Source organism: Chinchilla lanigera, unplaced genomic scaffold (genome assembly GCF_000276665.1).
Source record: "Chinchilla lanigera isolate Chin_1 unplaced genomic scaffold, ChiLan1.0 scaffold00100, whole genome shotgun sequence".
Lineage (NCBI taxonomy): Eukaryota > Metazoa > Chordata > Mammalia > Rodentia > Chinchillidae > Chinchilla > Chinchilla lanigera.
In genome coordinates, this window is record NW_004955501.1 from 6,197,682 (window position 1) to 6,212,662 (window position 14,981).

Here is a 14,981-nt window from a genome sequence, read left to right on the forward strand (position 1 = left end):
CAAGGTCGTGAGTTCGGTTCCCGGTACCGGAGAAAAACCAAAACCAAAACCAAAAAAAAAAAAAAAAACCAAAACTCACACCAGTACCAACTGTAAATTGATGCAACAGTGAAAAAAAGTAAAAGTGAAGCTGTAATAGCATTAAAAGAAAGCCTTGCAGACTTCCTTCATAAGTTAGTAAACAAGGAACTCAAGATATAGAAGCCACTGAAGAATATATAGCTACAGATACAGTCTACGTTGACAGGATAGCATAAGCAAAGTCAATAGGCAAATACATGTAACAGCAATACATATACTATATAACAAATGCCATTCATATTGCAGGCAGGACTATTAAAATACATAGTGACTGCGAGATATGGTGGCACTGCCTATAGTCCCAGCACTCTGGAAGCTGAGGCAGGAGGACTGCTGTGAACTTGAGGCGAGCCTGGGCTACACAGTGAGTTCAAAGCAAGCCTGAACTACAGTGAGACCCTGTCTCATTAAAAAAAAAACAAACAAAATGTATATATATATGCATATATATACACATATATATAAAGTGTCTAAGATTTATAGAAAAAAGAAAACCAGTAATTCAAAAGAAAAATAATAAAGGGATAGGAACAGAAAAAATACAAGTGATGTTTAAGTGGATGAAGAAACCCAAGTTTTTGTAAGAAAAACAGCAGAGCACAATGTTATATAAGAGTGATAACAGTGGTCTTCCCTGTCTCGTTCCTGACCTTAGAGAGGACTGTCCAGGGACGCCATTCCCACTTACCAGGTTTGCAAATTCTCCCAACATTGCCTACATATCAGTGGCAAGATTGGAGAGACAGGCCTCTTGCAGGCCTGATAAGAATAGAAATTGACCCAACCTCTTTGGAGGGGGAATTTGATATTTTTTCAAAGAAAACCAGAATTTCTACTTCTGGTATACTACTGCATAGATGTTACTGTGAAATTACATCAATTCGCAAGGTATTCAGGAAGACTGTAAAAATGACAGATGGGAAATGACCCATATTTTCATCAGCAGGGGCTGATTAAATAAATTATGGTGCATTCACAAATTCAAATACACCACATTTATAAAAAAAGAAAGGTTATGGAAATTCTTTGTATACAGAAATAAAAATATGTCCACAACATTTTATAAATGAAAGACAAACGCAACAAGAATAACAAAAATCAAAGTGCCTCGTGCTATAGTAATGAATTAGGAAACTCTCAGAATATATTTGCATCAGTTTGTATATGTATAAAGAAATTATATGGAAAATAATGTCAGTGGTTACCCATGAGGTCCTTGAGAGACTTTTGCTATATTTCTTTGTATTCGTTCTGGTTTTTGTACCAAATATATAACTGATTCAAAAGACTAGCTTTTAAAAAATATAAAGCTTTGCATCTCATTTTGTGAAGGAGATAGCTCATAAAACAAAAACAAAAAGTCTTATTTTTGTTTTTTTATTTTGGAGGCAGGGTCTCACTATGTAGTTTGGGCTGGTTGTGAACTCACTACATAGCCTAGGCTGGCCTCAAATTTCCTGTGATCCTCTAGCCTCCTAAATGCTGGGATTATAGGCATATAACACCATGTCCAGCTTTAGGAAGCCTGTTCTGAGTATAGAAAAAGCCCAGTGCTTCAGTCTTGATAAGGACTCCCTTGTTCCTGGTTCCTGTCAGGGACACAGGAACAAATCTGAGAAAGACTGGCTTCTCTGTTGGTTTGTAGCCATTGTAAAGGGCAGTGACAACTTCCCTCAGGCAGCATTCTAAGCTGTGGTGGTGAACCTATGGGTGCTGTGGCGGGCTGTTGTATTATTGAAAGCCATCACCGTTCAAAGCCATTGCTGTAATCAGCTGCTGACAGACATGCTCACCCCATGCTTTAGAAGCTGAGGCTTAGCCCAGCGTGGTGGTGCGTGCTTATAATCTCAGGATTTGGGAGGCTGAGATGTGAGGATCCTGAGTTCGAGGCTAACCTGGGCTACAGAGTAAAGCCAGCCTGGAACATGTGGTAAGATTCTGTCTCAGAAAATAATCAAAGGAGGAGGAACCGCTGAAGCATCACGCCTTGTCCTGCCTCTCACACTCAGTTGCACCCCTCAGCAATACCACTTTTTACCTTATACGGCTGAATCCTCTTCTGGAATTCCTCCGATTTCAAAGTCTCACTCTGAAGTTCTTGAAAACGAGGGCAGTTCCTGAAAGGCATGTAGAGCAGCTGGGGACAAAAGAGTCATTACACCGTGGTTAGCTGGAAGAACCTTGCGGAAGAAGCTGCGGGTAAGGGAGGGTGGGGGAGGGGTGGGAGAGGAATTACAAGCTGTCATATACAAACACCAGCTCCACACATGGAGGCTGAACACTACGCGCTACAAACACGTACTAATAAAGAGCATGATCTGGGGGGAGAAAGAAGAAGCTGCCCAAGCCTCATTAGGACTAAAGCAACCTTAGCAGACAATTCAAATGTTCTTTGAGCTAAATGGAAATTCTAAAATCAGAGGGAACAAGACGAATGGTCAGCAGGTCTTAAAGTAGTAGAATATACACTTATATCTGAAACCTCTCCCCCTGCTTTCCTTTCATGAACTGGCCTAAATGGAAATGTGCTGTCGGTAAATATCCACAACTGGTGGTTTTCTGTACGAATAACTGTTATTTTGATTCCTCCCCAAGCCCTTCATTTCCGGCATTTGGTGCATGTCGGTGTATACCCTGCTTCTCCACGAGAATATGGGGGGTTCTGGAAACAAGCTTAGGACATCAACTAACTGCGTTGGCTTCAGTTCTCGAAAATGTGCAGACTGTTAAAATGAGAGTGTATATTAAGTGTACGGAAAATATAATTAAAGCCTATTCAGAGGACAAACTGATAATCTTAAAATGAGTTTAAGTTTCATAATCTATTGTAGCTTTACCTATAATCTGTAAATTGGTGACTCCCTCGTATATTTTGTTAGCTGGGTATGGTGGCACATGCCTGTAATCCTAGCACTCTGGGAGGCTGAGGCAGGAAGATCACAAGTTTAAACCCAGCTTTAAATTTAAACCCAGTGACTCAGCAAGATCCTATCTCAAAAAATTGAGAAAAGGGCTGAGGATGTAGCTCAGTATGAAGGCCCTGGGTTCAATCCCAAATATCGCACATACATAGATACACACACACATGTGTTTCATTGCTTTTACTTTCCCTTGTCCTGGATTTCCAGCCCTTGGTGAGGAGCACTATTTGAATGTTTGGTAGCTGAAGATCTTAAATTTAACATATACGAAGCTGAACTCAACTTTTTCGTTTGTGACCAGTGCCTCTTGGCAATTTCTCTTCTTTTGCCAATGGCAAAATTTATAAACCGGCTTCATAGACTACTTTTTCTTGTCTACTTTTGAAATATACCTACAATAGGCCACTTTTCTTTATTTTCATCATCTCCTAAGTCACCGCATCTGTGTTTCAGCCGCTTCCCTCTTAGTCACCTGACACCCTTTCCTGCTACCTACATGACCTAGTTTCAATTTCTATTTCGCCCTAATCTTGTGTACCTTGGAGGCCGGGGTCCCTACAAGCCAGAAGCTCCTTTTCTGGTAGGCCAGCTAAAACCGACTGAATCTAAGATTGGTGCCAGAGTGGCCCGCAAGCACTTCTAACTTCATCATAATGTCATCTGTGTGCTAAATGACACCTCCCCAGTGCCATGCCAAGAACAGGAAAGACCCATGAAAAGAAAGAGATGGCACCTAGATTCCTGGAAACCTCTGCTCCTTCTCAGAAAAGACAGGGATATTTCTTCTCTTTACTAGCTTCTCCCTCTCCCTCATTTCTTTCACTCCTGACCCCTAGCGTGTCAGGAAGCTGATATTCACGTCTTTCTCCCACTTCTATTGTTGGCCAAAAGTAAAAGTCTCTGTGCTGCTCAGCTGGTGTTCCGTCTGGGTTCTGGTTCCACGATTCTGAGAGGGAAAAGGATCCAGTTTGGGGTCAGAAGTGGGTAACACCTTCACAAGTCATTCTCTACACAGCAGCTACACTGTTTCTTTTTATTTTTATCTTTTTATGGCATCAATCAGATCAGGCCATTTTGTAGTCCCCGGACTTCATGAGCTTTTCATTTTACCCAAGATAAAACCTGAAATCATCATAGCTTGCAAGAGTCTACATGAGGTCGGCCCCAGGGAGCTCTCTCCCGTCCTTCTCTACTTTATCCTTCTTACTTCGTTCTGACCAGCCGCACCTGGCTCTCCACACGTCCCCCATACAGAGGCTTGGGGCCTCTGTACCAACCATTCCTTGCCTAGAACATCTCTTCCCCAGCCCCGTCCTGCTCCACCTCAGCTCTTCCAGACACCTCACCCCAGCAATTACCGTATTAACTTGTTTGCTTCCTCCAAGGAACTCGTCACCATCAGAATGATTTTCTTTATTATCTATTTTCTATAAGATATAACCCCAAGAGAATGAGCACCTTGTCTTTCTTGTTCCCTGCCATACTGTCTACATCTCGAATAGTGCTGGCATTTTAGTATCTACTCAGAAAACATTTTTAGAAATTCTAGTTTATTAGTACACATGCATAGTACATAATGTTTACATTTCTGGGGGGAAGTTGGTACATGTATATAACACACCTAATTCCTTTCAAAAACATTTATTTTATAAGTTGCTTCCTGTCATTTCTGATTCTATCTCTTGTCTAACCTTGCTTTCCTTCCTGTGACATCTTTTACCATTTAATTCCAGGCCTTCACGTCCTCACTCCTGAACTGTGTCTACAGGTATTCTCTGAGGGTGTAGTGTTTTTTCCCTGCAAGGTTTTGTCAGGCAAATGCCTTGAAGCACGGCTCATCCCAGGTGTGCAGTACAGAAGAACGTATGACTCCTCTCTTTTCGCACCCTAGAGGTACGACTCCAGCTCCTACTCTATGAAGACTTGAGCCATAGCCCTGAGGTAGCTTTACACAGGTGTCTGAATTCCTCCAGCAAGTACAGCTTGTACTTGAAATCATTGCCTACCATCTTGCAATGTGTTCTACATGTTTCACATGTGCTAATTTTCTTTCCTCAAACAGATCATAAATTAAGAAGAAACTTGGCTACATATTTCTCTTATATTTCTTTATAGCACTGAGCACAGATCTGGGAATAACCTTGTTGATTTTGTTAGACTTTTTGGTTTTGGACAGGGTCTTGCTGTATAGTTTTAGCTGGCCTTGAACTCACAATCATCCTCTGTCTCAGATGTCCAAGTATTGGCACTACGGTGTGCGCCATGAAGCCCAGCTCTGATTTTCTTAGATTTCTTAACTAAAGAATTTTGTTTGCCTTAGCAAGCAGGTAGCAGGAAATAGGTGGATGATCTTGCTTGTTTCCTTCTCCCTCTCCCTCACTTTCTATTTCTTTTCCTCTCTAATAGCCTGTATTCTCTTTATTATATAATGTAATTACTACTTTTCTGTATTTCAGGTTAAATAGATCCCTTAGTCTACACAGGCTAAATTTAGTGTTGCTATCCAGTCTTTATCGTTCCAGAAAAGATTGTGGTAAATGTAATTTTTTTTCTTTTTGGAAGGAAATATTCACAACATTTTAAGAATACTGATAATACTTCACTCCTGATTCTGAAGGAATGTATATAATATACACTATATAGATTGAGTGGGGTTGACAGGGAAGGATGGATGCTACAAAACATTTGGGAAAAATTTCTAAGTCATTGGATGAAGCAATCAAAACAAATATGTGGGAGTAACATGGAGCAGAGAGGACAGGAATGTAGCCTAGAGGTCACTGGGCAAGACCCTGGGTCCACACTGAGCCTCCAGCCATGGAGAGCCCGGCCTCTTGGAGGGGGTGCATGCACTCCTAAGTCAGTGAGTCGTTACATGAGTGGCTTTGGTACAGAAGTGAGAGTTTCTTGCACACTCGTTCTGTTTCACTGTGGTCTCCCTTAGCCATGTCACCACCCCGCACGAAGGGCCTCCCCAGGTCCTGGGCAGGTGCTGGCACTGTGCTCTTGGGTGTCCCAGCCTCCAGAATGATCCTCAAATGTACCTGTATTTTTCTAAATAAGCTGCTTGTCCGTGCTGCCCAGGTGTAGAAAAAGAAAGCGGGCCAAGACCGATGCCTGTGCCAGTCACGTGACTGCAGAGCAATTAGTCTCCGTCCCAACTATTTTTTTCATGTAGCCTTAAGTGGCACACTGAGAGATTAGGTTTATTTATTACTACTCTGTCTATTTATTTATTGTTTTGAGACAAGGTCTCATGAGGTAGTTCAGGCTGGCCTCAAACTTATGGTGATCCTCCTGCCTCAGCCTCCCGAGAGCTGGGATTACAGGTATGCCCCACCACACCTGGAAAGTTTTTACTATTTTAAATATGTCAAGTCCTTTGAAAAAGTCAAAGTGTTCTTGGTTAGTCCTACCCTATGTAAATAAGTTTAAGAGTCCCTCTCTGCCCCATTCCGGCAGCGTGGTTTATGGTCCTGGTTCTCAAAATTGGCTGTCCATGGAGCCCTCCAGGGGGACTACTTTTAAAATACTCATGCCTGGGTTCCACCCTCAAAAACTCTTATTTGTTATGAGCAGTGCCCTGGGCATCAGCAGTTTTGAAAACTCTCAGGTGGTTCTAATATACAACTTATGGAAGAAGATTGCTCCCGGGTACAAAAGGCCTACTTTTGATTCTAAATGGGTAGTTCCTAGCTATGTGACTTTAAACCACTTTTGTCTGTTCTTTAATTTCTCTGGAAACCTTTTTCCCTTGCTGTATAAGAGTACAATCCTGTTATCCTTAAGGCTGTTACGAAAAGTTAATACGATGGTGTATATTGCACATGTGCCGCCGAAGCGAGCACAATGATGACGTATATAAGATGTTGGGCACCAATTACACACTCCAGTATTGTTTTCCTCTGTCTAGGAATGCAGATGTTCATAGGCTTGGACAGTGTCTGACAGGAAGAGAGATCTTTTCTGGAGCAAAAGAAAGTACTATTGGGCACCAAGTCCAGGGGGCTGAGGCAGAGCACCAGCAGCCACGCGCGTGCTTACCTATGATATAAGGATGGAAAGGAGCGAACTGACAAAGGCTGAAACGGTGGCAAAACAAAGGAGATGGTAGCCAAAGAAAAACTGAGTTCTGCATCGTGTCTAGGGCTTTCCCTGTCCTATGTTGTCCCTTGCACCTTTATTTAAGAAACAATAAGATAAGACTTCCCAGCCCACACATGTCAGACTCCCAGATTCTGAGCAAGTCTGAGCAGCGCACCTCCCACATTCCTGGCTCCCGTGGAGTCTCCAGGACCTCCCTATATACTGACCCGATCTTCAGAGGCAGCAACTGTATGCACTGGAATGGGCTGCCACAGCAGGCTGGGGTTCCAGATCCTGATGCCCCCGGGGGGAAACAGGGCTGCCAGGTTTGCCATCGCACTCATCAAAGTCCGGTCAATGTCTGTGCTTCGAATATAAACCTAGAGTGAGAAAATCAAGGCAGAGGCCAAATTAGAGGAAATGTGGGATTTCTTTCTGAGCAGCTGACAGGTATTAGAAAAAGAGCAGGATGTCCATACTGAGCTATTAGCAGGCTCTGTGGGAAGTTCACAGGCACACTCTCTGCTACAGGACAGGGAACATTATGGGCACACCGTGGACAGAGCAACCTAGCAGCCGACAGCGGGGTTGACAAATGACACCCATCAAGCAGTGACCTGTCAAGTCACACTGTTTACACAGGTGCCTGTACAGTTTTGAACTTACTCATATTCATACATTTTTATGAAAAGATTCTACAATGAGAAGTATATGTATAAATAATATCTCTGACTGGATAAGTTTATTGGAAAATAGGCAAAACATTTTTACACATGCAGAATTATTCTAATTCTTTCAAGAGCCAAAGTTTCTCTCCTTGTCTCCCCAACTTGCCTGTTCATGTTTATAGGACTCATTCAAGAATTTTCCATATCTTCTCCTTAAATACTCTCCAAGTTCATAATGCTGTTTCATTCCCAGCTATAGAACAAAAAAGTAAAAATTAGGAAAAGCATGAATCACATTATTAAAGAAATTTGTGCCATTTCTGCTCTTTGTACATGTGGGGTGAACAAGGTGTGATTCAATAGTTCTACCTTAAAATACATATTTAAATGAACACAGGAAAAGAAAGCTGTGATTCTGAGGCAGGACTCTGGCCCCCGGAGAATACATACCCGTTCACCTTTGTTAGCACTTGATAGAGACCTGCACTTAGTGCTCGGTTGATAGTTGGTGATTGACCTGATTTAAGTAAACGGTTCATCTCTGGTGCCATCCAGTCTTTCAGGTGAGGTGGGTGGGCCCTGGAATAGCGACTAAGATGCCTTTGGCCCAGTTCACCTTCTGTGTAGATGCTTTAGGAAGTAGGGCTCTTTGTATTTACCAAACCACTTCTAGCAGGGGGCCCCAGAGAGTCCAGGTGCTGTTAAGAACTGGACTGCACCGCAGGAGGGTAGCAGTGGGGCAGGCAAGCAAAACCTCCTCTGTGCTCACAGCCAGTCCTGTCCCTCACATCACCACCTGAGCTCTGCCTCCAGGAGGAGCAGGGGAGGCACGGAATTCTCACCAGAGCGGGAACCTTACTGTGGATGGTGCGTGCTAGGGACCTAGGCTGCACGCTCTTTGTGAGACTAGTGTAAAATAACAGAAATAAAGTACACAATGTAATTGTAATAGAAATAAGGTACACAATGTAATAATAATGGAAATGAGTGCATAATAAATGTAATGCCCCTGAATCATCCTGACCTGTGGAAAAATTGTCTTCCACAAAAGTGGTCACTGGTGCCAAAAAGGTCGGGGACTGCTGGCTTATAAGGGAGCTCCAATTCAATCTATCCAGCTGACAAGAAATGAAATTTTGCTATCATCATCTCCCAAAGAGTTATGTTTCCTCAACCCTGAGGATTCATTCAACTTATTGATTAGCAGACTCTTCCTCCCGCTGCTCCTTTTTGCAGGTGAAGCCTGAAAAACTCAGGAGCTGTCTTAGAAGTCTTTTCCTAGCTCTCTTCAGCATTAACTTGTGTATTCTATTGTTCATGTACATCTCTCATGTTTGAATAAAGCCAACAAGGTTTTAAAAAAAAGAAAAACCTGTCAAAGCAGATAATTCTGTATATGTTTCCCTGAAGCCTTATTGCAACTTTAACTGAAAGTCACAGACCAACCTGAGTGAGTTGCCCAAACCCATCTGGCCAGGAGGATTCCTCAATGGGGTCATTAGGAAAGGTTTCAATGGGACTTCTGTCTCCGTGCCGGAACACCTGAAAATAAATATGCCACAGTGAGATCAGAAACCTCACTTGGGTGTTTTGCTTCTGCTTGTCAAGTAGAATTTCTTCTAAACCTCTGGTTCTCAACCTTTGCTGCTCATTGGAATCACCTGGAAAGTTTTGGAAAATTCTGAGGACGAGGTTCCATCCCTAGTAATTTTGAACTCATTAGCCTGTGGGGTGGCTAGGATACTGGGATTTTAAAAACCTCCCCAAACGTATTTCCAGCTAAGAAGCGCTATTCAGGGCTGAGGATGTAGCTCAGCACTGCAGCACCTGTGCTATGGTTTGTGTCTGGGTGTGCCCCCCAAAGCCAATGTGGTCATGGGGGGTGGGCTTTTTGGAGGTGGCTGAATCTAGCGTTTGTAACTGGTTCATTGTCTAGTGCTGGGATTGGCCGTGTGAGTTCTGCACCGCCCTGCATACAATATAAGGGGTGGAAAGAGGCGTGCTCTTGCTGCTTTTGCTGCTTCCACGGCCATGAACTGTTGCCCTCTGCCATGTGCCCCTTTGCCTTGGAGCCAGCTGATTATGGCCTGAAACCTGCACAGATTGTGAGCTACATAAACTTTCCTTTCTGTAATTTTGGGCATCAGGTATTTTGCCTCAACCACCAGAGAAAAGTAACAAAGACAACTTGTTTAGCATGTCTGAAGCTCTAGGTTCCATCCCCAGCACTGCAAAATGGAAACAAATCCTACTGTTCTAAGCTCACTAATGGTCCTCTTGTATTTGAGGTAATGCTAGAATCAAGATAATTAGCCATTAGAAGGTAGGTGATATATAAATGGAGCTAGGTTTGTGCATTGGATAAGTTAGGAAGGAACACAAAGCTTACATGATTGCTTTAGTGCAGACAGACTCTGATGAGAAATACTCCTCCCTTAATTATCACTGCAGTAATAATTGTTTTAAAAATGTACAGGTACTAAAAATAGTGGCTTTTAGGTGACACGTTCAATTTGTGACCATTTTGAGGCAGTCATCTGTTAGTTTTTAGGAGGTTCAGGGTAAAGAAATTACAGATAGAGAACTTCGGTGAATTAATTCTCAACACTTTAATAACATACATGTATATATTGCTATTTCACTGCACATTTCTCTTTAGGGAGAATAGTATGAACTTTTGAAATTTGGGTATTTTAACTCTTAAATGCTTTCAGAGTAAGATACTGAGTAAACACAAAGCCATTTTATAAGCAAAATATATAGAAAGAAAAATACTCAAGAAGTACTTGGTAGAGTCGATGATAGCACACTTGTCTAGCACGAACTAAGGCCTGGACTCAGTCCCCAGTATTACCAGTGTCATCTAAACTGAACCAAACAACGTGAGGAGTACAAGACAGTCTACAGTGCTGTCAGCCATCTTTTCTTCGAGACAGGGTCACACTATCTAGCTGAGGCTGACTTTGAACTCTCAGCCATCCCCCTGCCTCAGCCTCCCGAGTGCTGGGATTACAGGCATGTGCCTCCACGCCCAGCTGCAAGTATTTTTAATAGAGAGGAGGACTGTGTAACATTTTACTTTAGCTGAGGTTACCTGTGTCTGTCACTTGTATTACTGGCTAAGATGTTCCATTCAAATGTAAGCCAAGACAGATACTCTTCGCAACTGCTTTACTAACAGTTCAATCGACACCAAATAAGGAACAGTCTCAAAGGTTAGTCATCTCTGAGAAGGGAGTCTATGACAGTGAGACAGCCTTCTACTAACACCTAGGTTGTGTCTCTGGCATCTAAGAAACTAACTTCTGACCTCCTAAACCAGGGAGATATTAAACCCTCAGTAGAACAGACTGCAGAAAACAGGGACAGCTGGGTGTGGTGATGCACACCTGTAATCTCAGCACCATGGAGGCTGAGGCAGGAGGATTGCCCGAGTACAAGGCCAGCCTGGGCTACACAGTAAATTCAAGGCCAGCTTGAAACATAGTGAGCTCTTGTCTCCAAAGGAGAAAAAAAGACAGAAAATAGGTGAGCAATGCTGCCGTGGATTGTGACAAGCCGCTTGGAACAAGGTAAAACACACAGTAAGTTCTGGGTTGGGTCTCACTCCTGCAGGCCCTCTGTGTCTTTCCTGCCTGCTTCACGCAGGGCTCACGAAGTCCCGCCACCAATCAGCAGGATGAGCTCTGTGCGCCTTTCCTCTTCCTGCCGCCTCTCCCCACTGTTCCCTCGACTCTCCATCCATGCCACTGCTTCTGGAGCAGGGAGTCTGCACCTGGACCAGCCTGGTATTCGGCTGTCCTTTCAGGTTTGGAACCCAGGACACACCATAAGCTTGGGGCCAAGCCTGGCAATCCTGGGAGAGGCCTTGGGTCTTGATGGTAAACTCCTCTCCCTGTTTTACTTTTACTCTAAGTTTTGAAGAATCTCTTAATGCACAAAGACTACCATGAATGAAAGCCCATTCTATTTTGTTTTTTTAGAAACTGAGAAGTAAATCTAATAAAAAAGAGGCTTAAAAGTAAAATGGAGTTGGGTGTGGTGTGGCTCACGCATGTAATCCCAGCTACTTGGGAGGCTGAGGCAGGAGGACTACAGGTGGGAGGCCAGCCTGGGAAACCCTGCCTCACAATAAAATACAAAAGGTCTGGGCACGTAGCTCAGTGGTAGAGCACCACTAGGTTCAGTCCCTAGCACAGCAAAAAAGAAAACAAAGAAAAATAGAGTATGAAGGGAAGCTGACTATCTATAAAAAGAATCAGTGTGATAATACATTTCGCACTCATCAGACAAGACTAACAAGATTTCTATCCAGGGCCTAGGAAAAGCAAGAAGGCCACAGGAAAGAGAAGTGTCAAAACTTCACACGGCTCTCATACTGTAGATATAACAGAAAAGACCCGGCTTTCCCATCCCTTAGGCCAGGTTTCAAACCCCTATTTTATCAGTGACCAGCTGGGTGACCCTGGGAAAATCATTAGGTTCTGCACACCTCAATGTAGCTCTCTGTATAATGATTAAACCATTATTTACCTACCATGCAAGAGCAACATGAGAATTAAATGTGAAGTATGTATGTAAGGACATCAGTGTAGTCCTGAGCACAGCAGAATGCATTTAACGTGTGGGACTTACTGTTACATTTGTTACTACTACCGTTGTTGTTATAGTATCCATATGTTTAACTTAGTTACGTATGTGTTGCCTTCCTACTGGTTATATGGGCAACACAGGGGTGTTTATACCAGGTAGTGGGCATTACCTGTTGAGCAAAAAGAAATGCAGCCCTCTGCTTTAGGAAACACTTTTATTACTTTCTGTCATCTATTCCCTACTTCTGTTTAAGCAAGTGCGATAACTGAGAGCTGGGTGTAGCAGCGCAATCCTGTAGGTCCAACACCTACAACCTCTGGGAGGTTGAGGCAGGAGCAGCACAAATTTGAGCCCAGCCTGGGCAACTTAGGTACCTAGCTCAAAAAAGGGAGGCAGAGCTGGAGAGCTGACTTACTGTGAAGGTCCAGTACCCCCCACCAAGAACACTAATTGATTATTTATTTAGATTTAGGACACTGGCTTCAAGTGCCTACCGCAGCAATCTGGTTGGCTGAAATGTCTTGAGCCAAATAAAATTTTCAGTTTGCTTCCCTGAAAATTTGCAAAACGTGTGGGGACAGAACAGGAGCCATTCCTCTATGCAAACTGAGTGGATCTCCTGCCTGGCCTGGCACCGTGGCTCAGTGTCCAGTGGTCTTCCAGCAAACATCTTGGAATAACCTGGAGGTCTCCAGAGACAGTCACGCTGTACCTGGGCTCAGGGGACTGCGGAGCCCACAATAAGGGAGAGAGGTGGCAGGGCACTTTGTGAGCTAGTGTTCTGGTTCTCCCATGGGTTGTTTTATGTGCACATCTCTGTAGAACCCATGCCGTAAATCCTGTGCCATCAGAACCCCTGGAATCCAGGGTCCCCAGTGTACCAAAGATAAACTCTAGCTCCCTTCTTTTTACCTGATGTTATAGTAAGATAATATTAGAGGCTTTAAGGGCAAATGTGAAGATTCAAAATACCAATAGTAAAGTACCTAGCGTCTGGTAGATGCTCAGAACCCATTAGCTATAATTGCAATTCTACTCCAATGGAGTTGAAAACAAAGAGGTTCACAGGTCTTGAGAAGTTCATGCCTGCGACCACAGGTGCTGGTCAAACATGAACAGTGATGGCGAAGGCAAACACAGGGGCAGTACTGGTCTCTTCCAGCCATTGTCAGGAAGGGTCAGAAATCAGTGGGTCACATCTGTTTCGCTCTCGGAACCACAGTTGGAATGTGTACTTCTCCAGGTTGTATTAGATCCGATGCTCAAAGCTGGGGGAAAACCCCTGAATTTAAAACAAAAGATGTATAAACACTTCATCTTTTTGAGACTAAGGAGAATAAGGAGAAAAAGCTGGCATTTTAGTTTTTTTTTTTTTTAAGATTGGGTTTTGCTATGAATTTCAGGTTGGCCTTGAACTTGAGGTGATCTTCCTGCCTCAGCTTCCTGAGTGCTGGGATTGCAGGTGCGTGCAAATGCTGGCATTTTAATTCACTGGTTAGGTGAACATCATAAAACACACACACAAGGTGTGTTACTGTAGGCATACTAATGATAATTACAGTGTTTGGAGCATGCACCAGAAAAGCTCCAAAGTACTTTTATGTATTAACTCAAATATGCCTCACCTCAACTCCATGAGGTGCTGTTGTCCCCATTTTCACTAATGGCAGAACTGAGGCACAAATAGGTTAAGTTAGTCACCTAAAATCACACAGGCAGTAGGGGCTGAGCAGGCATTGAAACCCGGGTTGTCTGATTTGGGGCCTGCACTCTTAACCACTATGCTGCTGTGTAGTACAGACTGTTCCAAGTTTCTTTGATGTTTATACCTCACATTTCAAGTTTTCAAGCGCTTCATGACTTTTATGTACCCTATCTTCATCGCGTCATTATATTTTCAGTAACCTGAATTTGAGACAGGATCATTTGTGTTTTCGTCTTTTCTTTCATGTGCACATTTGATCCACAGGAAATCCTATTTTCACAACTTAAAACTAGTATCCATTCTTTTCCAATTCTACTGCTTTCTAATCCCATTTAGTTCCTCACAATGCTTTGTGTGAACTGCAGTCCTAGCCCTCTCCATTCTCACCTCCAGCCTCTCCTCCCCTCAAATCACCCCAGACACATAACTGTGTCTCCCCCAAGAAAAGGTCAGCTAAGTTCATGGATGGGGATCTCTAGAACACAAGCAAGCTTCACCGTTAGTCACAGTCTGGTAGATGATAATGTTCTAAGACTTTGGGCCTTTCTCTGTTCTCTTCACATCACACAGGTGACCTGTAACACCGATAAGTTTTATGATAAAGATCAATCCTCTAGAGCTTTGGGGACATTATGCAAAATAAAAGAAGCAGGTGAAGAAAAGCAACTATTTTAGAATAGTTCAACTCACAGAGACAGAAAGTGGGATGAAGGTGGCCAAGAGTTAGGAGTTAGGAAAAATGGGCAGGTATTGATTAGTGGGTATAGCGTTTCAGTTTTGCAAGATGAAAAGTGTTCTGGAGACGGATGATAGTAAAGACAGCACAACATGTAAATGCACATGATGCTGTTGTAATGGATGCTTAAAAATGGTTAAGGTGGTAAATTTCTGTTATATTTTTTTAAATCACCATTGAAAAAAGAGCAT

The 14,981-nt window shown here is 43.0% G+C and overlaps 1 protein-coding gene across 2 annotated transcripts in view; it reads right to left on the bottom strand.

Moving 5' to 3' along the window:
• Acpp (acid phosphatase, prostate) overlaps positions 1–14,981 on the bottom strand; it is a 50,852-nt gene that overhangs the window by 29,599 nt on the left and 6,272 nt on the right. For both annotated transcript variants that reach the window (XM_013505810.1, XM_005406838.2), the window contains exons 2-5: positions 9,203–9,298; positions 7,923–8,009; positions 7,316–7,468; positions 2,120–2,218 (exon numbers count right to left, since the gene is read on the bottom strand). In XM_013505810.1, the coding sequence (XP_013361264.1) occupies positions 2,120–2,218; positions 7,316–7,468; positions 7,923–8,009; positions 9,203–9,298 (435 nt within the window). The remainder of the gene's footprint in view (positions 1–2,119; positions 2,219–7,315; positions 7,469–7,922; positions 8,010–9,202; positions 9,299–14,981) is intronic.